Source organism: Trachurus japonicus, chromosome 15, assembly GCF_045865225.1.
Source record: "Trachurus japonicus isolate A0001 chromosome 15, Traja_1.0".
In the NCBI taxonomy this organism is placed as follows: Eukaryota; Metazoa; Chordata; class Actinopteri; order Carangiformes; family Carangidae; genus Trachurus; species Trachurus japonicus.
The window spans coordinates 12,299,692-12,326,944 of record NC_140921.1 but is presented as its reverse complement, the minus strand read 5'-3'; the positions used below and the strand labels follow the sequence as shown (position 1 = coordinate 12,326,944).

The window sequence follows — 27,253 nt, the reverse complement described above, 5'->3', positions numbered from 1 at the left end:
TAATCGTGATATTTGCTAATATTTGTGGCCTAAGACACAACATTCAATACATTTAGGTATAGGCTAATAATAGGCTGATACACACTTTCATAGTCACATAGAAACACACACACTGAGAACGTGTGTGTGTGCGTGCGTGTGTGTGTGTGTGTGTGAGATTATATGGTCCACTATTCCCATAATTTCCCTGAAGGCGCGCTCTCCTCACACATTCCTACAGTGACTCCTCCCCGGCCCCCCGCCCCCCACTCCCCTCCTCACCCGCTGACACCGTGGTCACGTGCCATTGGATGCACCAATCAGAGGGCAGCACAGCCAGCAGCACGGAGAGCAGCAGCGGCAGCAGCAGCAGCGTCTATCCTGCCACCACTCACTGCTGCTGGGTCCAACTCACTCGACTCCGCTTGGCGACACTGCTGATGATGAGGGGGGGTTGTTTTGATTAAGGTTGACGGACTTTTTTTTTCTTTCCCCCTTCATGTTTTTTATCTCTACATTTTTGCGCTCGCTGAAATCCAGGATGATTGTTGTTGCCTTGTCCAAGCTTTCCTCCATCCTCGGCTGTTGTTCTTCATTCACGTCAACGGCGGAGAACTAAACATTCGCAGCGGAGCAACTTTTTCCAACTGCCGCAGTAGTATCCTAGTCAACGGGCTGACCTATGCTAAGCTAACCCGCTAGACGTTACAAGTGTGGGGTTTGCCAAGAAGATCGAAAAAAGAAAAAAAAGGAGGAAAAAAGAAAAGAAACAAGCGAACTTCACTCATCGATACTCGGTGACTAGTTGGCGATTTGATGACAACTTGGACAGAGACACCTCTCACTTTATCCGGTGCAGGTGCACCTCTTGCGGCACCTGCGAAAACAGTAACTTAGCTCCAGAGCTAACTGTTGCTAACTTTAGCCTGTTGGCGTTAGAGACTGTGGTGGTGTGGAGGAGCAAACTTTCTCTCACTAGGTGGGATTAATTATTTGGGATTTCAGACTTAATGTGGTATATATTGCTATTTAGCCTTCAGTGAGTCCGACAAAGTGTTGACACTTGTTTAAAAAAAAAAAAAAAAAAAGTATTTGGGCTAACCGTAGCCTAGCTCGCTAGTTATTGACCCAACACTTATAACCGGAGTGGCGACGTGGATACCGAGCTGTAGTCGCTCTCTTTCTCTCTCTCTGTCCCACACACACACAGGACAGGACGGACTTTGGACACGGTTTGACCCTGCGCTGGGACTTCCCCCCCTCTGTTCTCATCATCAGCTAGTAGATGTGACACCATGCGGATTTCCAAAAGTTATTACTCTTAATGTTTTCAAGTTTTTTTTTATTTTAAAGTTTAGTTTTTAAAAAGCTAGAGCTGCAGCCTATGGTGCCGCTACGGCCACCGAGAAATGGATGTCTCGCAGGCCGCTTTCCCAAACGGTGAAGGGCGGCCGGGCGGCGGCGGCGGCGGTGGTGGCAGCAGCAGCAGCGATGGAGCGACCGGGGAGCATGCCTGGACAGATCCCCCCACGGTCCGGTCGTGGGCTCACTCAGCCCCGCTCTGCCCGACGCGGTCCCTGTGGACAGCCGCGTACGACTACGAGGCGAGCGGCGAGGACGAGCTCAGCCTGCGGCGAGGGGACGTGGTGGAGGTCCTGTCCAAGGACGCAGCGATCTCCGGGGACGAGGGATGGTGGACGGGGAAAATCAACCACCGGGTCGGGATTTTCCCCTCCAACTATGTCACATACCAGCCGGCTATTTACCGTCTACCGGCCACGAGTGGGTCAGTGGGCGCAAGAGAGCGAGTCCCCAGCTCGCCCTGTAATATCCCCTTTTGTGAACTGGTGCTAGAGGAGATCATAGGCGTGGGGGGATTTGGCAAAGTTTACCGAGGCACATGGAAAGATCAAGAGGTTGCAGTGAAGGCGGCTCGGCAAGACCCGGACGAGGACATAACAGCCACCGCCGACAGTGTTAAACAAGAGGCAAAACTTTTCTCCATGCTGCAGCACCCCAACATTATTAAACTGGAGGGAGTGTGTTTGGACGAGCCCAACCTGTGTTTGGTTATGGAGTATGCCCGAGGCGGGACACTGAACCGGGTGCTGACCGGAAGGCGCATCCCTCCACACATCCTGGTCAACTGGGCCGTGCAGATTGCACGCGGGATGCACTATCTGCACGAGGAGGCAGTGGTACCCATCATCCACCGGGACCTGAAGTCTAGTAACAGTAAGCAAAGATTGATGTGTGTGTGTGAAAGTGTGTGTGTGTGTGTGTGTGTGTGTGAAAGTGTGTGTGTGTGTGTGTGTGCTTAACTAATGGAAGGTGAACAATTAAGTTTAGGAGAAAGTCATCACATTGGGAGAACCATGCACCTGTTGCACATGCAGCACATCCTCCTTCTTTTAGCTTTTCCTTGCAGGGATCCAGACTAACTTTTTTTTAACTAGAAGCAGAGTGGCCCCCTAACTAAACCATACATTGACTTGCTGAACAAATTTTCACATTTCTGTCATCATTCCCCTTTTCATTCATGATCCTCACAAAGATTCCAGATTATTTGAGTCGCCCCTTCCATGTTTCACCAAAAGAAAAACAGCACATTTACTGCACAAGTACATGAAAAACCATCACAGCTTTGGCTTTGTCGAGCAGAAGCAACTGTGTTAGCTGTGTTAATCTATAACCTCATTATAAAGCATTTACTGTACCATTATGCATCCACCCTGGACAATCTCCGAGATCACTCTGGCAACTGCACATGTCAACTTGTGGCACAGATAGTGGATGCTTCATATTATATTAATGACATAGTGTATGGAGAGAATGTGCACCTATTTCTTATAGGTTATAATGAAAACATAGCTTCACCTTTACAGACTAAACCTAAACTTAGGCTATCTATTGCTCCTTACTCAGGATAGATTTAAAGAGGTAATACAAGGTCTGGTTGTATGAAGTGGTGGGGGGATACCATCAAGAGGATGTGAAATAAAGTCAGGGTTTGTTCAGCTGGGCTGCCCCTCCACCCTCTCTTGCACTCCCCCCCCCCACCATCCTTTAACACACACACACACACTCACCTTCCCTGCCCCCTCTCCACCCCAAGCTGAAATGTTGTTCAAATAAAGTCAGTGATTTACCAAACACATAACCAGACGTACTTGGTCCACATTGTTAAGCTTGACCCACCAAATCTGATACCAGAGGTCACAGGGTAAAAAGGAGTTAGACAGAGGACAAATCTAGGTATGATAATTAAAATATATACATATGAATATGCCAAGACACTAAGAATGTCTGCATGGTTTCGTAGTTCCTGCAGTTTGTGTTTGCAGAAAGAAATGAGATCAAGTAGACATTGTAATATTTGCAAGTCAGACGTGGTTGAACTTGGGTCAGTACAGACAACAACTCAACAACAGTTAGGCCTAGATCCTCCATTGACATTAGGCACCAAAATAAGTTTCTTATCAAACTGAATAATGAATGGGCAGGATTTGTTGAGAAAGGAGTTTGAGTCATGTGTGTTTTGTCACAGGCTACTCACGTTAACTCAGGTGTGTTTATGTGTGTAATATGACTCAGAGCACTATTTCTTTCCCCCCCTTTGTGAGAAGAGTGTCTTATCTACCTGGGGCCATGTGGAGAGCAGCTCTGGCACAAGGATGTCTGTTTATCTCCAGCTGTGAGAGATAATGTGTGAATATAGAGACAAAACATGTGAAGTGCACACAGACTGGACCCTGCATGAGCAACCTGTCAAGACAAAGATTGTCTGCCAGACAGTGCTGCACAGATTGTCTACAAAATGTATACACATGCAGTTCAAACACTTCAAATGCCCAGTGATCATAACATGTGCATGCTGTAAATGTGACCTTTATACATGGTAATATTTTGAGATAATACACACAGTGGATAGTGGGAGCATGTTTAGTCGTAAACGCCTTGTCAATCCACCCCCATAGGAAATTGTACAGTCCATTTAATTTGAAAATATAGTTAATTTATTGGAAATTTGTGGCAAATCCCAAAACCACATGTTGACCAAATACCAATATTTGGGATTTTATTTGTAGTACAGTGCAGTTTATCCATCAACTTAAAGGGATAGTTCAACATTTTGGCAAATTGGCCCATTGCCATAATCCCTATAGTTTTAGGAGTAGGTTCGTTACCTTTAATTGTCGGTGCAAGCTATTTTTAGAACGGTGGAGCAGAGCCGCAAGCTGCTAATGGGATTTCTTGGTTTCCCTCATCAAACTCATCAAATACACAATCCAACAACTCCAAAACACTCTTGTGGACAAGTTGTCATGAGTTTGATGAGGGAAACCAAGAAATCCCATTAGCCTCCGTAGCCTAGCTCTGAGCAGCTCGTGGCTCGGCTTTGCCAAAATGTTGAACTATCCCTTCCAATTGTTTGCAGTAAGTGAACAGTTTGTCTGACATGAGAATAAACCAGATTTGCTTTAAAACATTAACACATTGTTTAAAATATATTAATATATCTGATATATATTTAAATAGTCGTTGTGTCCAGAGAAATTGATTTTCCCGAAGAGTTTAAACAAAACATTTAAATACTCTGATTGTGTGTATGATCGCACCATGTGGTGAACATGTAGAAAGGCCTAACTCTAACTCCAACTCTTCTTTAAGATGGAGATCTGCGTTAATTAAAGGGCAGATGGAGAGAAAGGATTTAACTGCTGTTTGGGCTGTTGGGGCTAATCGGATGTTTGGTGAACATACACAAACAAACTCCCCCGAACAGACGCAGTGCTGTTAAGACAAGTCCATGTGTTTGTCCTGCCACTTCACTGTGACCAAGAGGACACAGCATAAGCTTTTAACAAGGAGGGAGCATTTAAAAACAAAACTTAGGAGAGACTATTCACAGTGGGCTTAATGCATCTTTGGGGGGTTGTGGTACAACCAAGGAAACTCCTTCAGATTCAAAGCCAGAGGAGTAAATGTCAATTTTCTCCAACCAAGACCAAGATGCTGAGTTCCCCAGGTTTGCAGCAGTGTAGTTACCGGTTGCAGGGTCAGAAGTCTGAACATCTGTAGTCAATACATACAGTCTTATCTAAATAAAGACAGAATGAGACAAGCTGTATGTGTTTGCTTTGAACCAGGCCAGTGGGTTCACAAACGACTCTCTCCTACACACAAACACACACAAATGGCACCCTGTGGTGTGCTGGGTTGTTTTCCCAGGAAAAAAAAACAAAACAGAATAATGCAGCTTAGACAAGTTGTTGCATCTGCAACTGTTGCATCTGCTGCTAGTGTCGGCCTGTTGTCTGTCTGTCTGCCTGCCTTCTTGGTGTTGTGTGTGTGCATCAGTCAATCTAAAAGGATAAAAAGAGTGAGAATTATCTACACAGGGGGTAAAGGGAAAATGGGTAAATTTCAGCAAGTGGTTTTTAACCAGCAGTCTGTCCCTTTTTAATATTTAATCAGCACGGTGTCTGTTTGGTCGGCTCTGTTTCTCGCATTTATCATCAGTTTGTTGTTCCACAGTGTTTTTCCCTCTAAGAATAAACCCGGACAGAGGCAGCTACATTTAATACAGACGCAGAGAAAAACACCCAAACTTCTCCACCTTCACTCAAGCACTCGGCCTGTCATTTATCAACTTGCAGTGTACACATGCTCCACGCAGACAAACATACAGCTATTTGATCAATGATTAGCCTGTAAAGTAATATGTTGGAAGTCAGCAAGATTTGTTCTCTCTCTTTTGTGTTTTTCAACCTAATCTGTAAAATCCCAGCCTGCAGGGAGGAATGTTGCTAATGAGGGATAAAAGCTTAACATACGTTTGCACAATGGACTGGTCAAGCAGCGGTTGCTAGGCTACTGTGGCCAGAAGAATGGCTAGGACTCGGAGGGTCTCAAAGCCCTCGTTTTGTTTTGTTCCGTTCATATTTAATCTCCCAGAGAGCAGCGGTACTCTTTTATTGCCACAAACTGAGGGGGTTTTTCTTCCTACTTCGTTATTTTTCTCCTCACTTTTTTTACCTTCCTTCCCTTGTTCCCTTCTTGCTTCCCTCTTGCTCCTTATTATTTTTCATGTCTGCTTTTTTTGTTGTTGTTGTTGTAGTTGTTGTTGTTGTTGTTGGCCAAAAAACATTTTCAAACTTTAGAGGATACGACTGGAGTTACTTTTTCTTTTTTTTAAATATCAAATGACAAACTCTCTGAGCAGATCAAAACCAACAAGGAATTTACCCTGCAGCAAGTATTATTTGTGTCGCTGCTCCCTTATGTAGCTATAGGTGTGTCATGGAGTTTGATTGTCATCTAAAAACTTCTGTTTAATTATACTGTTGTATTGTTGTAAGTACATATTCATTTATTAAAATAGAAATGTTTAATAGCCTACATGTCACGCAAGCTTTGTTTTTGTCATGCAAGTTTAAAGTTTTGCTACTTCAACAAGCTTGAGAAAAAGAAACTATTTTTCCATGTTCATTGCAATGGAAGAGTGGATGACAGTTTTATGGCATGGATGCGTAAGTTATATCAGGTTTTTGCTAAACAGACTTCACTTTATTTACTTTTGGGCTCTGATTTCTCCAATGCAGTTTTATTCACAACATCTTATCCTTGACCTTTCAATCTCTTTTCAATCTCAAAACTTTCTCTCCACAGCAAGGGGTGGTTGGTTGTTATACAGAGCAGTAGATAAGAGTAAGAAATCACAGTGAAACCTGGCCCTGAGCCAGCTCTCATAGCCCACATTAACTTTGGAGTTTCACATCTTGGTGCGCGAGATAGTATGCCAGGAATGTGAGCTTGAATGCCACTGAAACTGATGGGGTTCTGTTAGGAACGTGTGCTGCCGCATTCTCCCATCAATCTTAAGCTATTGTCAGACTTCATCACGCCGTCCCCATGGTCCCCTCCCTCTTCCCGTCTCTTTATTCACACAGACACACACACACACACACACATCGCTCTGCAGACCTGTCAAGACTTTGCAAAAGTTACATAAGCGCAGAAAGCATTCCCTTGTATCACTGCACTGATGAAGAAAAATAATAAGTATTGGGGGGAACATGTGTTGACACTGTGACGACCATTGCACCACTGCATGACCCCGCTATGACCCAGCAGTGGCAACAACCGGGGGCAAAGTGCTCGGGGCTTGTGCACCTGTTATTTTCTAAACGTCAAGAGTCAAGAATTCTTTATTGTCATTATTCATACACGCAAGGAAAATTGCCTTTGGTTACTCTCGGCATAAAAGACACTCAATCAAAGACAAACACAATATAGAAAACACAAGCACACTATCAAGACAAACTATCAATAAAATAAAAATATAAATGTGCAATAAAAAGTTCAGAAACATGGCGTGGCAGCTAATTTGTGTGTGATGGATCATATTCTCGTCAACACGCCACATTAGTTGTTAGAACAACACAAACTGTGCTTTCCATTTTGTAGATGAAATCAATTGAGAAAGTAATAGATGATAAATGTTAACTGACTGACGGAAATGAGGAGAACGACGAAGAAGTGAAAAAAAAGTGTGCCACTGCCACATGAGTTGAATTAAAACAGCAGTACAATCTTTACTTTGCTCCCTTGCACTTAAAAATAGTTTAGAGAAATACAACGAGGGATGCACCTGTCACACATTTTCTGTTGCGATATCCAAACTAAGAAAACCAAACAGAGACACTGACTATCAGTTAAATATGTTAATTTGCATGTCTCTTCCAGTTCATCTCCCCATCCTCCCATTGCTGCAGCATCAGGTATGAAAATACTGAGCAGCACACCTATCTGTAGATTTCAGGGTTTCCCTGTGAACCACTCCACTTCTGTGGGAACATCACCCTGCGAAAGAACTCCTCTTAAACCTCGCTTTTCATTACCAGGTCATAACGAGTTCACCGCAGGAGAGAAAACAGTTCTGCTTGATGTCCCTCAGTAAAAGTGTCCCTCAAGAAGCTCCCTCTTTTCCTCCTCAGATTTTTTTTTTGCTCTGTTGTCCTGCTCTACTTCTGGAATAAGAAGAATGTAGGAGGAAAAGTTACCAAAGCTTGACTAGGTGTTGCAGGGCAACTTTTTCTCTGGCTTCCCACAATTACCCCTGGTGACACACAGACAGTTACTGCCTGTCTTTTCTCTGTCGAGAGAATGGGCAGAGGGGAGAGAGGAGGAGTGGAGATGCTTTCACTGTGTTTTTTATGACCTCTCCCTGACTGCACCTATTGTTGCAGGGCAGGGTGAAAAGGAAAAGGGCCCACAGCTGAGAAGGGCTGCCTTCCAAATCGACCAATCCGCTCCCAGCTCCCCAACACATTGATAGATACTATTGCGGCAAAAGGTACTAGCCCCTACACCTTTAACATTTGTTCTGTTTTAATTAGCCTAGTTACGGGTTAATTTGAGCTTTTAGTGGACACAAACCAGGAGGACAGACAAGGAGCAAGTGGCCCAGAGAGACGTGACCATGATAGATGGATTTAGTCAGCCATTAGCCCTGATCCTTTTCCCATCAACCAGAATGCCTGGGGGCACTCTCATTTCAGCCGGGAGAGACAGACCAGTCGGGGAATGTTTAGCAGCCTTGTTTCTGCTTACTACAGGAAGCCCTCTTGCTCTCATGCTTAGTCTGTTGGCACAATTGCGAAAATACTGCCACGTCAAGCCAGCAGGCAACACAGATGTTTTACAGAAACTGTCCTGCTATTAATGTTTTTGTTAATGCCACCAGGAAAATAAAAGAAGCCTCAGGGGTTATACTGAAAACTGGCTGCTTTTATGAATAAATCTGTGGTAATGGATTAATATACCATTTTAAATTTTACTTAAAAAAAAAAAAAAAAAAAAAAAGTTATTTACAAATTGTTTAAAGTGAAAGATAACACATGGATGACAGTTTTTGTCAGCAATAATCCTGTTTCGACATTTTCCAACATGTTTTTTATTTGTTTATGTTTTACTTATTACTTTTTGTGGAATTCCATCTGCTTCACAGTTTAGATAGATTTTGGTTTATTGACGCGAGAGGAACGTGTGCCCAGTTTTGCCCAAAAAGTGTATTTTTTTTCTTTTTTACCTCGAGGGGCAGAAAGAAAAGGGAAGAAGCGTGGGACCTGCTTTGAAGGCAGCAGCTCTGCTTCTGATCTTCCCACTGTTCCACTATGAAAGATGGGTCTGCCTGGAGATCCACTGTTGGGAAGGGGGAATTAAATGGGGGTTGGACTGAGGGTGGGGTCTGCCTTGGAGGCATATCCATCTCCAATTGCATTGCACTGTTGTCCGCTTCAAAACATTTTCTTTTCAAAAGACTAAGAAAGTATAGGCTGAGGGAAAGCAGCAGCACGGAAAACAACCAAGGGTCCTAAGAGTTTTTTCAGAACAGTCACCGCAAAGAATCACAAATAGATTGTGATGTTAATAACTAGGTCACAGCGAAAAGAAAAAGATTGTAAATTTACTATTCAAGATAACAGGAATGAGATCTATTCAAATCTTTTTTTATCACACCAAACAGGTTTCACACTCCACTTGAAGCAGCTGTCAATGCTGATAATCTACATAAACAGTAATGATAAGATTTTGTAGGCTACACACAGCTGCATTTATGAAAGTAAGCTGTAGTTTACTGTAAAGTGAGTATTTATAGCTGACACATACATTAGCACACTACTGAATATTTAAAAGGGTTATCTTTTCTATATTTCTTGGTTGCAGATACAATCTTCATACAGTCTTCATGGATTTGCTTCAATACTAGGCTGTAACACTGTGTCAATGCAGTTCAAAATTTTACTCACATCATGGCCTACTTTATGTGGGATTAAAATCATGAGATTCATAAGTAATAATTAGGTTACCATTGCTCCACCTTCTCATGTTAAACATATTCATCCAAACATGGCTTTAGTTTGTCTGTGGGAACAAAACAATATATTAACAAGCCCTAGCCTGATATTGTGCATTAGTTTGGCTGTTAAGGCTTTACTAACGCTAACTTTACACTTTGCCTGAACACAGGCACTGGATTTATCTTTGTAGTTCAGGGTGGGGTTTAGCCTGGGGCTTGAACTTTTGGGATAAACCCTAAACAGATGTCAACAAGAGCCACAACATCTCCCTTAGCAATTTTGAAACAAGTCCATGCCCATGCGTTGCCACAAAACTTTGTCATAGTATTGTTAATGTTTTATTTGTGCCTGTGCCTGACTATATTTGAATGTGAATGTTGGCATTTAAACAAATAGGTGCAGTGTTTTTGCAAACTGTTGAGAAATCCTCCCTATCTCACAAATCTGTATCCACCCTTCTGACCTGGCCTAACCTAAACTGAGTTTGGAAGAAATCTGTTCAGCACTTTTTGTGAAATCCTGCTGACAAACAAATGATAACGTTCTTGGCAGAGGTGAAAAAAAATAAACAAGTTTCTCTCTTAACATGCAGTCTTTCCCTGTAGTTCAGTTTAATACTCCACAGTTTGGCAAGATTGTTTGAATTGGTCAAGGGTTCACCTGCTGAGATGAACCTTCCTTGGAAAACCTTAGAAAGTAGAGTAAGGTGACGAGGTCACGAGAGGTGGGCTTCAAAGAAGAGTTGGTGATGTGTTGTTTGGAGTTGAGCTATTAGTGAAGAAGAGACACTGAGGCGACCTTACTTTACTTCTTCCTTGTGTCAAAGTTTGTCTTTCCTTTACAAACTTTATATACTGAACTATCAACTCTTAATGAGTTAGATGAGATTTTCCCCCTTTTACAGCTTCCAGTTTTCAGTTACAGCAGGTTAATTTATTACGATGATTGATGCTTTTTTGATTTCATCTGTGAGACTTTGTTTAACTTGACCTGCATTTATTTGCACATTCTTTGATAAAAAAGCGCGCAACTCACATTTTATGGCCTTCAGTGTGCTTGGGTAATGTAACATTTTATCAATCACATGACACTGAATCACAAGTTAAACAGTGACTACGTGGTGTATTTGTGTTATTAGTGCTAGACCCCAGAAGCCAAATAAAATGGCTGGCTGATGTTTAAAGGTGTATTCTTTTTTTGGCAGCATAACGTCAGCACGGAGTCATGTAGACAGGAGCGAGGTCTTTTATCAGAAATTTCTAGAGGGCTGACACTGAAGTATCACGGAGCTACAAAGAAAGTATTTGGCATGATATTCTATCGGCCAATCAACATGGACGGGTTCATCGCAAACCCACTGTTGTTGCCGGTTGTGTAACCAAGCCATCATTATGAACCTACAGAGCCTGCTGGGAGGAATCTATGGAATCACTGAGAGAGAAGTTGACAACAGGAAGTCGGAGTATATCATTGGTCCAGTGAAACCTGTTTGTAATGGAATTCCCATTGTTGCAGCTTGGGTAGAGGATCCCCTCTGTGCCCGAGGCTAGTAATGGCACCAATACCCCTGTTATTAATGGAAACCCATAGGAGTCACACTATGCTTGAGATGCAACTTGAAATCATGTCATGGACCCAGAAAATATTATTAAAAACAAAATAAAAATCTCTACACTCACCCTCTGTAACTGTAACTTCAATAACGCTCAAAGAAAATGGCCCAAAACTATTTATTTTTAGATAGGTCTGTTCATGTGTTTGTTGAAGTGGTTCTTGTTGTGTGAGTGCAGTCATTTCTGCTTTGGAGTATTATCTGTGAAGGTTGTACAGCTTGTTGCAGGTTTTTGTAAAGCATCTTGTTTTGAAAATAATAATCTTTAAATCCACTGTAAGTAAATATGTGTATTGTGTAAACATATCTGATGCAACAGTACTTGAGCAAGACGCATGTCCATTGATTTCAAAATGAAGCTTACTTTTGATGAATGTGAACAAAGTCAATATCCAGCACAGTGCAGTGAGGCAACATCACATACAGTACATTATTAGCAGCATGCAATAGATCTTTGAGGATGATTATGTATGATTATGATTATCAATATCAATATAAAATGACAGAAAGTTGTGAAAAATGTCTGTTACAAGTTGATGTCATCAAGTTGCTTGTTATGGCTCGACAGTCCAAAAATAACAAACAGTTATTGATATGAAAATAAATGATAAATCCTTTTTTATTCGAGACATTTGAAATAATTCTTTCAGTTTTCGTTGCTTCTTAGCAACTATTAAGCACAGTATCATAATATATATATATATATATATGTATATATGAGTGCTTGCATGGGCCTCCTCACTTGTGTAATGTTCCACACAATGTCGTATAAGAGCACTTATGATATCAGATCTGTATGTGGTGTCGGGTAATTCCCCTGAGTGTAGGTAAAAAGTGTGAAGGTGTTGCGGTACAGTTTGTGGCTGATGTGGGAGAGAGAAAAAGGACTAAAAGCAGAGTTTCACTGTGGAGCCTCTTGAGTTTTTTTCTTAGCTGACTGTCTGTTCTTCTATTTGTCACGACACATTTGCTGTGCAGTTGGTCACAATGTATTCTTTACTATTATAAAAGATCTGTATGCTTATTATAAATAAGCCAATTGTGTCTCAGATGGTTAGAAAATAAGTAAAGAGTGATATACTGTAGGTGGGTGGTGGGACTTGACAATGGTGGTATGACAGGTTTGTGTGTGCGTGAGCTTGACCACGTTTTAGTTTGGTGCTGCTGTGGAGGAGTAAGTCCAAGGTCAATGTGAGATAACAGAGCTCCTCCATTCATATAATACTTGTGCGCACACACACACACACAACTGAAAGCTGTTAACAAATAGTTTGGTTACTTTGTGATAAAGCGGGAGAAGAATCACCAATGCCTTGATGTGTTTTCAACACCTCCACTAAGTATCTCTATGATTACGTCTCTTTGTTTTCCCATGGGAATGCTATTGGAGTGCACACACACCAACAATACACTCTGGTGTGTGTTGTTTTTAATCCACACCATTTGTTTTACATTATAACTGTAAAGCATTTGCCAGATAACACAAAGAGACTCTGAAGTTTTAGTTTCTCTGCTGGACTTGGCTTTGTTGACCGCTGATAGGACACGTTCAAAGTGACCTGCAGTGGTAAGGCTGCATGTAAATAATGAAATGGGACAGTTTGTAATGTGAGGAGATCTTGGCCGGGGCAAAAGCAAATGTTGAAAATAATACCAAGAGGGTGAAAAGGATCAAAGAGTCTGTTTTTGGCTTTTGATTTCTTCCTACTTCATGTAAAAAGCTGTTTTCCTGTGAAGAGATAACAGGAATATTTGGCCGTTGGTTTATCAGCCCACAGAGACGCTGAGAGGAGATTTATTTCTTCTGAAAAGGAAACATTTCAAGGAGGAAAAATGTTTCTACTCCCCAGTCGTCACCTGGTTGCGAGTGGCACAAAAATCTTAAATGTCTTTTTGTTGACTCCTGTGTTTATTAGAGATAAGTTTGTTTTGCTGCCGTCTTGGTTTTTATTCAGTATTACATAACTTTAACTTTACATTCTTTATTTTTCATCAAATTTGTGCAGTTTACACCAGCTTTAATTGTTGAGTAGCTGATCAACAGAATATTAAACTAGATAGAGTATCTTTAGTTTTTAGACTGTTGGACAGATCAACATTTAAAGGCATCAGCTTGTACAACCTATGAAATTGTATTGGGTCTTTTTTTAAGCTTTTTTGTTAAAATATTTATCAGTTAATCAAGGTTAGTCATCATCATCAATCAAATAATTGGCAGATTAATCCATGAAAGTTGTTGCAGCCATTGACTCGTCCTTATTTCATATTTTCTTTAGTGGTAAGAAAGTTGTGATGTTTTGATTTCATAATAAACTAGTCTCTAATGTGCACACACCTATTTATCTTCCAGAAATAGATCTTAGTCTCGTTGTCCTGTGTGGACAGTTTTGTCCTCACCCACAACCATTCAGAAAAGTGTCATGATATTTTCTCGACATACGATTGGTGGAGAGGGTCTTGACTTCCCACGTCAGGTGGTTGTAGCTTCACTGTGGCAGGGCTCTCAGGCCGGGTGTAGTGTTACTGTGAGGGGTTTGCAGGGTCCCGGCTGTCTTTAAAGTGTTAAACAGTTTTAGGACCTGAGGACAAGTGCTTTGTGGCGCTGTCAGCCTTGTGTTTCTACAGTAATAAATGACCTGCATACCGCTGTTGGCCCTGTTGAAGATCGACTATCATCTCCTCACCTGCGCAGTTGTCTTTTCCTCTGTCCCCATCTCTTTGTATCTCGCGCTTTCACTCGTCTTTTTGCCCCGCTCCTCTTCCCCCCTAACATCTGTCACTTTAATCCCAGTCCTGTTTTTTCTCTTGTCCGTTTCTCTCGATCACTCATCTATCACTCTCCTCTTTCCCTCGTCATGTGTATCTACATTTGTCTTCCTTTTTTTTTTTTTTTGCTTTCATCACATTTCCAGTTTTTTCCATGAGGCTCCACTCTAATGTATCCCTTCCCTTCCCTCGCGCTCTTTTCTTTCAGTTTTATTACTTGAAACGATTGAGAATGACGACATCGGGAGGAAGACCTTGAAGATCACAGATTTTGGCCTGGCCAGGGAGTGGCACAAAACCACAAAAATGTCAGCAGCAGGAACCTACTCCTGGATGGCCCCCGAGGTCATCAAGTCGTCTCTCTTCTCCAAAGGCAGTGACGTCTGGAGGTGTGATAAAATAACACAAACACACACACAGACCCAAGAACAGAATATCTTCTTTTCTCATTTATCTGACATTTTTTTATTCCTATGTTAACTATTTCTCCCTCACTCACCAGCTATGGCGTCTTGCTGTGGGAGCTGTTGACAGGGGAGGTACCATACCGAGGGATAGACGGCCTGGCTGTTGCTTACGGTGTGGCCGTCAATAAGTTAACGTTACCAATCCCTTCCACCTGTCCCCCCACCTTCGCCAAGCTCATGGAAGGTAAATTAATAAGAGTCAGTTGTTTTTATGTGACCTTTATCGGCTAGTTTATAAAGCTTTTAGTCCCATAATGTTCTTTGTTGAACAGAAACAATACTACATGCAGCTATAGACAGAAATACAGTGTAAAGACAAGAAACGTCTTTGTAAAGAGTGCAAGTGCAAATTGATCTATTTTAGATCTTCTTTTTTTTGGTAGTTATTTTATATTCTACATAGTTTTTCCACATGCACCATATAATTAAAGGGATAGTTCAACATTTTGGCATATTGGCCCATTGCCATAATCCCTATAGTCATAGCAGTAGGTTCGTTACCTTTAATTGTCAGTGCAAGGTATTTTTAGAATGGCAGAGCTGCGAGCTGCTCAGAGCTACGCTACGGAGGCTCATGGGATTTCTTGGTTTCCCTCATCAAACTCATCAAATACACAATCCAACAACTCCAAAACGCTCTCGTGGACAAGTTGTGACCTGCACATTCACCACGCTATGAGACAATAGCGGGACGTTACGAGACAGAATTGTTTTTTGAGATAAATTCATGCAAAACCACTGATGCATGTTCCCGTCAGGGGCAGTTTTTCGGCAAGCAGTCTCTGCATTTGCCTCGAAAACAACTCCGTCCAAAATGTTGAACTATCCCTTTAACAATTAATGATTATGGTAAACATTTCTTTTCATTCGTTTTTTTTTCATTATAGTAATGGTTGTGCAGATTTTCCATGACAAAATTTGTCGCGACACATTTAGGGCTTGAGGCGACCGCTAATAGTTTCCTACTATAGTAAACAACCAAAGCTTAGTGTAGAAGTAACTATACAAATCTACACTGGAGGATGTGTTTGTTAATGCATCTCTTTATATATTTTCAGAGTGTTGGGACCAGGACCCCCATGTGCGTCCCTCCTTCTCCTGCATCCTGGAGCAGCTGTCGGCCATCGAGGAGGCGGTGATGGCCACCATGCCCCAGGACTCCTTTCACAGCATGCAGGACGACTGGCGTGTGGAGATTCAGGAGATGTTTGATGAGCTCAGGACCAAAGAGAAGGTAAAGTGATGACACTTATGGCATAGATACAGTACATACGTGAATTCATGTTCACAGTCAGAGAGTAGGCGGGTCCCCCCTCTCCTGTTTCACACACTGCGTGGGAAGCTGGAAACTTGCTGTACACTCACTATATGTGACACACCTCCTTGTATTAGTACTGTATATGGCTTTATTTATTTTTTTAATGATGATACATATTTATGAATCTGTTATTAACATTAGGTTTAACCACGGTGGATCACTTGGGAAATGCTATTAAGTTTAATAGGTTACTTTCAATGGACAAGCTAATCGTGCATTTAAGAAAATGAGTCATCAGTGCTGAGGTGCTTTAGCGTACTTCCCCTTGTTAAGACTTTAATCTGCTTCCTGTATAAGTCTCCTGTTGCTGTGTTAAAAAGGGGGGTTAATTAGTGTTTGGAGAAACAGCAGGATCAGCACACAGACCTGGGTTAACGAATGGTGAACTGAATGACACGGGCACTGGAGTCTCTACAGGTGGTGGTGTTGTTTTAAGAGATTTAATTTGTGCCCTTTTGTTATTTTTATGCTTAACTTTGTTTTAAACATGTGTTGTGGTGTTATATTCTGTACTGTCATTCAGCATAATCATTTAAACACTCAACTGACACCAAGAGAAGAAGAAAACAAGTTTTACCGTTGCAAATTGCTTAAGATTACTTGTTGAATTAGCCGGTGCATCAGCAGATTTCCTGTTAACATCTCCCAGTAATCTGTGTCTAGGTGGGTGGCTGAAGGGGCTTGACTGTAAAGCAGCTTTATGGAAGTCATCCAGTAAGGATTATTAATACTCGGCTGAGAGCAATTAAAGAGAAAATGGAGGGAATGAAGAAAAAGTACGCCACGGGAGGAGACAGGTCTGTTGTAACACAGCCTGAAACAGCAGGCAGTAATCTCCCCAAACCAACTTGTTACAGCATCTAATACACAACTAACACTGTACAGTAGATGTCAGTCAGCTTTTCTCTTGGTTTAGGTGCATTATAAGAGATTTCTTTTACCCGTTTGTATTTCTATAGAGTTTTTTCCTGAAAGTGCATCTTTGTAAACTATGCAGCCTGAATGTAAAAGTGCTCAGTAACAATCATAAACCAGATAAGGTAAAAGAAACTGTTTGAATTCATAAGGTACTTTTCATTTGTTTGATAATTATAAAAGTGCTCTGTCAGTTCTGCACTGCATCTCTGAAACAATGCTGCACTCATCAAAATTGAAGCAACAGAACCAGGACTATTATCTTATTTTAACCTGGCACCGACATTACCCATAATGCAACTAATGTGCCTGCCAGCAGATTTGTAGCAGCTCTAATTCGCGTGTTCACACATGCAAGAGTAAACTCTGTAAATAGTCTTGTCTTCCCCCGTCAGTGTGTCACTGTCCTCAGGAGAGTACAGCGCAGGTCTGTCTGCCAGTTTAACCATATTTGCATCTTAATCTCTGTCTTCTCCAGGAGCTGTGTTCCAGGGAAGAGGAGCTGACGCGGGCCGCCCTGCAGCAGAAGTCTCAGGAGGAGCTGCTGAAGCGTCGGGAGCAGCAGCTGGCGGAGCGTGAGATCAACGTGCTGGAGAGAGAGCTCAACATCCTCATCTTCCAGCTCAACAAAGACAAGCCCAACGTGAAGAAGAGGAAGGGCAAATTCAAACGTTCCCGCCTTAAACTGAAGGATGGAAACCGCATCAGCCTGCCCTCAGGTGAGCGTACACACTCAACAATGTTTTGACTCGATTGTTTTATATTCAAACTGTGAGAAGTGGGAATTAGAACTGTTGAAGTGAGATGTTCACTGACAAAGTGATACATAGCAGGGCTCCAGACTAACTTTTTTTTACTAGGAGCACACTGGCCCCAAACTTAAAATGTTAGGAGCACAACAGAAAATTTAGGGGCGCACACCGAAATCAACTTGCAAAGTAAATTTTCACATTTCCTCAAATTTTCACTGATAAATAGTTTGATAAATGCAGAAACTATAAGGTTTTAAATTCACATTTTATTGTGCAACAGTTTTAATAGAGAAGAGAAACACACATTTCTTTTCACACATTAGCCAATCACAGTGGTCATTAAAAAAAAACAAAACGGCAAATTTACTGGTCGCACATGCGCGAGTGGATTTACTCGCACTGTCTCAAATTTTAGTCGCAAAATGCGACCATTTAGTCGCAGTCTGGAGCCCTGCATAGAGGTACCTACATTAGAAAATAGTGTTGCACAGCTGGTCTAACTAGGTGATAGTGTTACTACAGCTATGGCCCAGAGTGTATCTGCTCTGTCCTGCTCTGGAGAAGCCAGTTTACACAATGAAATGGGAGAATTTTAAAAAAGTAATAATATTAAAGTAAACACTTAAATTTAACAGTAAGAAAACAATATTAAAGGCGCTCTGTGCCAGTGTTACAGCGATTGCAATGTGTCGGACATTAAAGTGAACATGTTGGTGTATAAGCTCTCTGACCGTTATCTTACCCCTCTATCTGTCTATGTTGCATTTTGCAGACTTCCAGCATAAGATCACTGTGCAGGCGTCGCCCTCTATGGACAAGAGGCGGAGCCTTCACAGCACCAGCTCCTCTCCTCCCAGCAGCCCCACACTCATCCCCCGGCTACGAGCCATTCAGCGTAAGTTCAGTGTTTTTCTTTCTATTGTTTTTATGGTCAAGTTTTCCTTAGCGGGAGGTCTGGCTTCCTCCTCTGCCTCAGCGTCAGCTTTCTTCTCTGTTGTCCTGGATTATCAAGTCTGTGCATTTTGGAAATAAAAAAAAAAAAAAAAAAATCACATCAGCCCACAGTGGATGTCATGGGAACCGGGAACATGGGAACATTGTCATCCACATCCACTGTGACAAGAGCTGTGCGAACAAAAGGTCCAGAGGCCTAAGCAGTCAGCCAGTTGTTTGAACAGTTTGATAACGTTGTTAGTCACACACCAACGCCCTTGCAATAACTGGAACAAATTCCTCTTGAGCATTGGTGGTAGATGGTGACATTCAAACAGAGGGCGCAGATCGTTGCTCACAATCACTGTTTTTGTTTTGTTTAGCCCGAACGGAGATGATGGAGGGAGGGAGGGAGGGAGGGAGGGAGGGAGCGGCAGAAATCACCTCAACATCTACAGAATCAGCAGAATAAAAAAAAAAACTGTTGTGACGTGCTGTTAGTCTGCGTACTGACATGTTTGATGCCGAGTGACTGGATAAATAGTCTTTCACGGCATGCATACATTCCCCTGAGAAACATACACAATACATGAACTATGCACTTGATAAGGAATCGCATAGTTAAACATGGGATTTACAGAAGCCATAATATTTTCTTATTTTATCATCAGAGGGAATAAAGAGACATTTTTGTTTCATATCCTGTACATGAAAGATAAACATGCAGACATAAATGCATGCATACATGCCTGTATATACAGTACAGTGCCCGATTTCCCATTTATTTGAATGGAAAAGTTGTCTCAGACTCTTGGACCCTACCACATATTCCTGTATATACTTGTATTAGTTATATGTTTCAAATTTGAGACTATTCAGTAGGCTTGTCTCAATACCAGAATTTCAGTAGTTGATACCAGAACTAGTCCTTCAAATAGTTCAACAAGAGAACTGTTTTTCTCATTGATTCACTTCTAGGGTCTTTTCACCCATACTGGTGTGACGCACAGCGACCAGCCCTTCAGCCGCACTTGTAGAAGCCATTTTTTTTGGTAGTTAACAAAAGGCGTTTTTCTTCAGTGCTCTTCTTCAGCGCAGACCTAAAATTTTCACGTCAGTTCCGGCACGAATCAAAACGGCCCGCTGAGGGCAAAGTTATCTCGCACTCATGGTACTGAAAAGAAGCAGGTATCACCGTATGTTTTGTGTGTTGGTACTGTAGTATCGGTTCTCATGTCAACCTTATTGGAGACAAATCTGCATGTCTTCTCGCTGGCAAATGTATCTGTACATAAAACATTATTCAGTTCCCAGGAGCATCAACACAACTGTGTCATGATGCTCATGTTGGTCAGAGGTAACGTGTATGTTTCCCTCCTCAGCGACATCCCATATGCGGAGGGACAGTTTGTATGTTTACCAGCAGGATGTTGATCTGTCCAGCGAGCTCACAGCCTACTCTGGGTTCACAGGCACAGGCAAGCTACTGGTTCCCCACGGGCGGCGCGGCGCGGCCGTGGACTCTGTGTGCTAACAGCACTGAGCCCTGATTGTGGTGTTTTGCTGACTTTTGACAATTGAAGGGGTTTGATGTCTAACAGCTTCCCATGAGTGGGGATTGAACACGCTGATCTGGTTTCCTGATGTGTGGTTAATAACAAGACTTTGTTGTTTGCTGCCGGTTGAAACTGATCCACAGGTACTTAACTAAACCTGAATAATCCAATGAGAAGAGACGATGAGGTTTATGCCACAGACTTGGGCCAGTCTGCCATTCCTTGTTTTGTTTCTTTAATAATCTGGTATTATTTGGCCTGAATGATTCCTTTGGTGCCTTTTAAGAGGTTACTTATAAGGTTTATTTAATATTTCACTAGTTATGGCAGTTTTGGCTCCAGTCTGTCGGCCTGACGTGTTTGTTGATGCTTTCCTTTCCCTCACATCTTCATAACAACTTCACAATGACTAACCCACATGTTTAAGAAGCGTTTATAACAACAGCCTTTTGGGTTTTGGCTTCTGCTTTTTGGTTTCTACATGTGTGAATTAATAAAACTGGTGTTATTGTATATTATCAGATGGTTAAATTACACTCTGGATTTTCTCAAATCATGTAGTGACGGTGAAGGATTGCTTTAAGACTCGTCACCTTTTCAGAGTAAATAGTACCTGTAAAAAAAAATCTAACTAACAATGTTCACAGCAGATTTCCTGCCGGTTTGCGGCAGTTGTTTGACTCTGTGGTAAAACTTGTGGTGTGTGTGTGCGTGTGTGTGTGAACAGTTACTCAAGATGAGAGCAACCGTACGTGGGGCCGCAGCACCCTCTTCAGGCCAGAGGAGTTTGATGACGTGAAAAAGGGAATCAAGAAGAAAGGAAGAACCTGGGGCCCGAGTTCAGTGCAGAGCAAAGAAAGACCTGCTGCTGTGGAGAGGTACAGTACACACACACAAAAACTGATACACAAAAAAAGCCGTTTTTTGTTTTGTTTTGTTTTTTTAATCACACTACCTGTCTGAAAACCAGTCAACCATTTGGTTCCACATCCTCATGTCGAGGTGTTTCAGTTATACACAAAATGCATCTATGCCAGAAAAAATACATGACAATTATTATACCATATTATACACAGTCAAGATTAATCTCTGTTGTCGCCGGTTACTGTATCTGTCCTGTCATAACACTTCTAGAGAGCACATGATCAAACTGCCTTTTCTCTTTCACACTGTGGTAAACCTGACAACCACATGATGATGTCGCTGCTGAAGACAGCAAACCCACCTGTCCTCACTGGTTTACTACGTCTGCTCAAACCCCCTAACCAGCACAACAAAATGAATATAAACTTTTACTTTAAACCCTCATGCACCGCAAAAACCAAACTGTGACCTTTAAGCTGTGAGGAACTGACGAACGTGTCCTCATAGTGCAGAAATAGCTTCACTACTTTTTCTCACCTGGATCCTCTGTGTGTGTCTGTGCATGGTTTTCAGGGTGCGTCCTCTCTCAGACGGCAGTAATCCTTGGTCCACCAGCCTGGTCAAGTCCCAGAAGTCTGTCCCTCTCGCTGCCCTGTTTGCCGAACAAGGTGAGCGTGAGACGCTGTGTGTTTTTAAAAATTGAGAATGACATAATGACTTTTGAGTGATGTTCGCGTAATGACTGTGGAATCTTTTGCACTGCAGTTTGTCTTACAGTAAGTGATTTATGACTGAATAGCCAGTTGTCACTTAAATCACAAAGGTAGTCACGTTATGTACAGTCAAACAGCAAGTGGTTTTATAGGGCCCTATAAAATCAGTTTTATTTTTTCCCAAATTCAGTTTTCTCCTGTTTTAATTTTTGGGAATTCTGTTTTTTACCTTTCACTCTTATTTTACTACCAAAGAGAGTGTGTTTTTAATGTTAAAGCTGCCCTGTGGAGCTTTGCTCATTACGAGCCATCAGCCATGTTTTTTTTCGAGTAGGCTACTGCAACAGTCAGCCTGCGCCGTTCGATGACGTTGAACCCCCCCCTTCCCTCCCTCCCTCCCCGAACGGTAAGTGCAGGTAACCAGGCAACCAGGTGACTGGCGAAGTAGGAAGAGAAAAAAAAGTTGTGGTCATTCAGCTTTGGCATTTATTTAGGGGTGTGACCTTATACATGTGTAAAACACGTTGCATTATTATTAGTTATAGCTACTTCAAAAGTAAAGGACGTTGGAGCGAGCCAGCTTGGCTCGCTCCAACGTCCTTTACCCAGGTAGCCCAGGACAGGTGCTGAAGTGTGGGAGAGGAGGGAGAGACTGGGCTCCGCGGGGCTCTGGCAACTAGCGGCGGATCAGAGAGGGTGGAGGACCGACATGACAGGGGGTCTTGGTCTCCTGGTACCTGTGCGGGCCAGGACCGCGGAGGTCAGCGAGGGGGGGGGTACGGTGGTCGACTCTGAACGCTCACCGGGCGGATCTCTCCAGTTACGGTGCGGTGCGTGTTGGGGGGGAGGGGGGCGGGACGAATCCGCCGTCGGGTCTCCTCCGCTCCGGTGGCTGCAGTGTCAGTGCTTCCACCGGCTGTATATCAGACTAGACAAAAATAAGATAACATGTTCTTCTTCTCTTCTGTTTACCAGCGCTCTAAACCCTACGTCAAATCCGAACGTGTTGCGTTGCATACGTAATTCCCTGTGCGACAGCGCGGGAAAGTCGCTCCTCAGAGGCAATTGCGCTCCTGGGTAAACCAGGGACTGTTGTGTGGTGGAGATGCGTTCAATGATCATCCTAATAAGTCGTTTGGCAGTGGCTGCAATGTAACGGACATTGTTTTATATGTATAAACTCCACAGGCCAGCTTTAATGACTAAAATGTACCTAAATTAAATAGAAATGACTTTAAATGTATTTACCTTGAGAGCAAATACTGCATGATGCAACATAACTACACTATAAGTACTTCAAGTACCAGCAAAATATTAATGCTTTATGCTTTAACGTTTTTCCAGTAAAATAAATTATATTAGTTTAAAAAATAATTTCCTTGTTTTTCACATGGTTTTATAGGCTTTTGGACATGAAAACAGCATTTCAGGCAAATTATGTCAAATTCCATGATATTCTGCGTTCTAGATTCTAGATTCCGTTTTAATTTGCGATTCCGTGATTGTGGAAATCCTAGGGTCCTACATGTAGGTGGAAGGAATCCCTCATATGTAATATGTACTTAATTACATCTCCTCTGTGTTCTCAGCCGGTAAAGATGAGGCGTTCGCCCAGGAAGGTCCCGACAGCAGCTCCAAACCAAAGCAGCTCAAGTTCCCCAACCAGGTGTACATCGATCTACCTCTGTGGAGGGACGAGCAGCAGCCTCAGAGCCCCGCAGGGCATTGTGGGCCGGGAGACGCCGGGGTCGGAGCGGCGGGGCAGGGCGGCGGCGGCGCACCGGAGACCCCCGACGACCCTTACACCACCACATCCACCTCATCCACCTCCACCACCCCGCAGCTCACCCCCACCAACAGCCTGAAGCGGACGTCGGCTCGCCGCAAGACCGACTCGGTGCTGTACGGCTGCGGCTCGCTGCTGGCCTCGGTCGTGCTCGGCTACGACATCAGGGAGGCTCTGAAGAACTCGGCCCCCGCTGAAGATTGCGAGCCCCAGCGCGAGGAGAAGGAGAAAAAGAAGAAGGAGGGGCTGTTCCAGCGCGCGACGCGGTTCAGGCGCAGCACCTCGCCTCCGAGCGGTCGCCCCCGCAAAGACGAGGCCTCGTCGAACCACGCCGCCACGCAGCCCGTCAATCTCATCTCCATGTCGGCCATCATAGAATGCAACTCCACCAAGTGCCTCTTACAGTCCGAGGCCGAGGTGTCCGAGTGCAGCCCCGGAAAGGTGGAGCTCGTGGTCGTCAATCATCACGCGGAGCCGGCGAGGCCCGGCCCGGCGGCGGCCACGGAGGGACAGAGCAACAGGACTGCAGCTAAAACTCAGACGCCAGTGCAAACCCAAAGCCAGCCGCCAGAGCAGAGCAACCACAACACAGGGACGAGGCTCCGCAGGAAGAAGTACACCACCAACCACAACAGTGAGTCAGTCACAGCAGAGAAAACGTGTGTGTGTGTGTGTACGAAAGAGGCGACTGTGTAACTTTACATGTTGTCTATTAACAAAAATCGATTATTCCATTGGAAAGTAAGTGATTCATTAATTAGTTATTACCCCCATCAACAAACTGAAGTGTTCTGGTAAGATAAGATAATCCGTTATTTGTCCCACAGTGGGGGAAGCTACAGGGTTGCAGCAGCAGACAACAGCAAAGAACTGTATAGTACAGATAATACATTTTTTTTTAAAAATGATGCTGCATTCACGTGGAATCAGGCAGACGGCAAACCGGATGTCCTTTTAGTAGACGAGAGAAGGCCGGTAAAACGTGGGTGAGGTTGACAATACGTCATCGCCATAACACCATATTTGTAATGTGTGTATCGTTTTGCCTCGTGCCATTCTGTCGGACCGCCAGCCCGATTCCACGTGAATGCAGCATAAAGAATATTATTCAGCTGGAAGCTGGATGGGAGAAATTTTCACACGGTGTCTTTAAGTTTCAAATCAAATAAGTTCAAAACAAATAAAAACACGCACTCTCCAAAAAACTTTCAGGAACAAACTGAAGAGGTGCACGGCCAAAAGTTGCACTTAAAGAAAAAGAAGAAAGGCCAGCAACACTCGTGTCCTTCTCATTGTTTTTTATTGCAAACTGCGTCGGCGGTGTGTGTGTGTGTTAAGCGCCGACGCAATAAAAACCAATGAGAAGGACACGAGTGTTGCTGGCCTTTCTTCTTTTTCTTTTTCTTTTTCTTCAAATCAAATATGTCTTTCAGATAGAGCTCTTTAAAAAGATAAACACCAATCAGCCACAACCGACAGACAGACAGACGACTTTATTAACCCACCAGGGACAATTGGTTTGAACAGTTTGCATACTAACATACAGTACAGAGACTTGAGCACATACAATAAAAATAGATATGGTAGAGTAAAAGTAGAATAAATAAAATGCCAAGGAATATAGTGGAATCAAGGATCAATAAATAGAATAAATAAAAGAGGTTACTAATATTGACCAATAAGATATTAACTACTTGTACTTCTGTGTGTTTCCAGCCAACGGTCCACCTGGTCTTCCTCCTCCGGCCACACAGAGGAAGCAGGAGAAGAACGGCGGGTCAGAGAAGCCGTCAGGCGGGGAGGCCGTCCCCAGACCCCGGCCCGTGTCGTTCCGGGCCAAACCCCACTCGTCCCCGCTCCACGTCCTGCTGCGAGGACGCAACAAGAGCTGCTCCCTGGGCCACTACTCGGGAGAGAAGACGGCGAAGAACCTGAACGTGGTGCTGTCGACGGAGGAGGGGACGGGCTGCTCCCTGCTGGACATGGACACGGAGGGACAGAAACGGGACTGCACCGTGCCGCTGTGCCGCATCCAGAGCTCGCCGGCCCTCCGTCTTCGAGCTGGGGAACGAGTTCCTCTCTTACGACGCCTTGAGAAGTGATCTGCTGTGGTCATAGTTGATGCCATACAATCTAGAGCTTTTCCAGAATATACAGACAGAATGACAGTTGTTGTTGTTTTTGTTTTGGCCTAGAACTCCTGGAGGGTTTAGAACCAGGCTGCCTTTTTTTTTTAAAAAAGGAAAAAAAAAAAGTTCTATAACATAGAACCCAGCTTTTTATCTTAGTTCTAGAACATAGTGACGTCAGTGTTCTAGAGCGTAACAAAACAAGTCTGAGACTTCCGGAGGACTGGAGTTCTAGAATGAGCACCATTGTCTCGGTGTGAGAACGGCCTTAAACACTCAGTACAGAACACACACACACACACACACACACACACACATACGGTACATACATACACACCTAGTTCTGAAACGTGAGCAGAACGTTCCAGAGCTGGATCAGCAGCTCCTCCTCTGATCCCTCGCTGCTCGACTGCCACCTCTGTTCTCTCATCTCTCATCTCTCTCTCTCTCTGTCTGTGTCTCTCTCTCACTCTGTCACCCTCCTCCTTTCTCGTTCTGTCGGTGCAGCTAAACGTTGACCGCTGCTGCAGCTTTTTTCGCAACACAATACCCTCACCTTTTTATTTATATATATATTTTTATAGGTAATTTAATATGAAAAGACTTGACCTTACTTTAGCAACCAGCAGGAGATACATTCCATGTCAGTTTCAAAGTTGTGTGATCACGCTTTTAGATTTTTTTTTTTTTTTTTTTTTTTGACTTGAGAATCATGCATGCATGTACCCTTAAAATGTTGAACAAAAAAAAATCATTATGCCTTGTTTGTAAATATTTCTTTTTATCCATTATCAGCCTAATGCTGGCAGTCGTTTTGTATTGCATCTATGCTGTTTGATGACTGTTTTTAAAAGTCAGAGATGCTGCAGTACAGTTTGTACTAGGGACAGGTTACATACTGGATCGTAGCAGGGATGAAAGTGTGTTTCCTCCTAGAATGCCCTGAAGATTTTATACCTGCAGATAGAAAAACACTGGAGTGTCCTACGAAGCAGAACTTGGAATCGTTCCACTTAAAATATGGATTTAAATTTTAAAATGCCTGTTTTGCTCATGTGTTGCTAATATTGATTTTTTTTTTCTAAGAGTATTTATAGAAAGGTTTCTTTGGTTAATATTTCATCAGCACGCTGCAGCAACAGGGGGCAGGGCGCTGCTCTTTGGCCATGAATTTTCATGTCAGGAAAAAATGCCCCAAATTACTGAAATGACCTCGTCCCCCCTGTAGAAAGCTGATTGGCTGCACCTCTTAATGACACAGCGTGATACCAGATTGAAGTTGTAGACGGATTTCCCCGCTGCCCGGGAGTGGCCACGCAGGAAGACACTGTTTAGAGCATGGAGCGCACAAAAACAGCAGCACCGGTGCTGTTAGATCAGACTGACCCTGTGCCTTCACGTACTTCACATCGTGTCTTATTTCATGTCCTCAGAGTCGTTATCATGTGTGCACACAGTTTTCTAATTTATGCAAAACCAGTTATTTATTCTTGTCTCGCTCTTTGACGCCGTTAACTCATTGAATGCACCTAGAATCAGTTTCTCTGGTTTGTTTTATTTCTGTGTTCACCTTTTTTTTTAATGTAACAAATTTCTC

General features: G+C 43.0%; 1 protein-coding gene across 2 annotated transcripts; it reads left to right on the top strand.

The window, feature by feature from the left end:
* Nucleotides 1–396: 396 nt before the first annotated feature.
* map3k21 (mitogen-activated protein kinase kinase kinase 21) lies at nucleotides 397–26,338 on the top strand. Of its 2 annotated transcripts, none has more exons than XM_085799636.1 (10): nucleotides 397–2,214; nucleotides 14,432–14,612; nucleotides 14,726–14,874; nucleotides 15,749–15,924; nucleotides 17,402–17,642; nucleotides 18,448–18,570; nucleotides 20,892–21,042; nucleotides 21,602–21,702; nucleotides 23,331–24,161; nucleotides 25,244–26,338. In XM_085799636.1, the coding sequence occupies exons 1-10, from the start codon at nucleotides 1,389–1,391 to the stop codon at nucleotides 25,627–25,629; spliced, it is 3,165 nt and encodes a 1,054-aa protein (XP_085655762.1). In that variant the 5' UTR covers nucleotides 397–1,388; the 3' UTR covers nucleotides 25,630–26,338. The 2 variants fall into 2 exon arrangements, with proteins under 2 accessions (XP_085655762.1, XP_085655765.1); XM_085799639.1 differs by having other exon boundaries at nucleotides 21,602–21,696; nucleotides 25,244–25,771.
* The last annotated feature ends 915 nt before the right edge of the window (nucleotides 26,339–27,253 follow it).

Coding starts and splice junctions, on each gene's coding strand:
- map3k21 (XM_085799636.1), top strand. CDS start 1,389: ATGGATGTCTCGCAGGCCGCTTTCCCAAACGGTGAAGGGCGGCCGGGC. Junction 2,215..14,431: donor GGACCTGAAGTCTAGTAACA/GTAAGCAAAGAT, acceptor CTTTTCTTTCAG/TTTTATTACTTGAAACGATT. Junction 21,703..23,330: donor GTTTGCCGAACAAGGTGAGC/GTGAGACGCTGT, acceptor CTGTGTTCTCAG/CCGGTAAAGATGAGGCGTTC.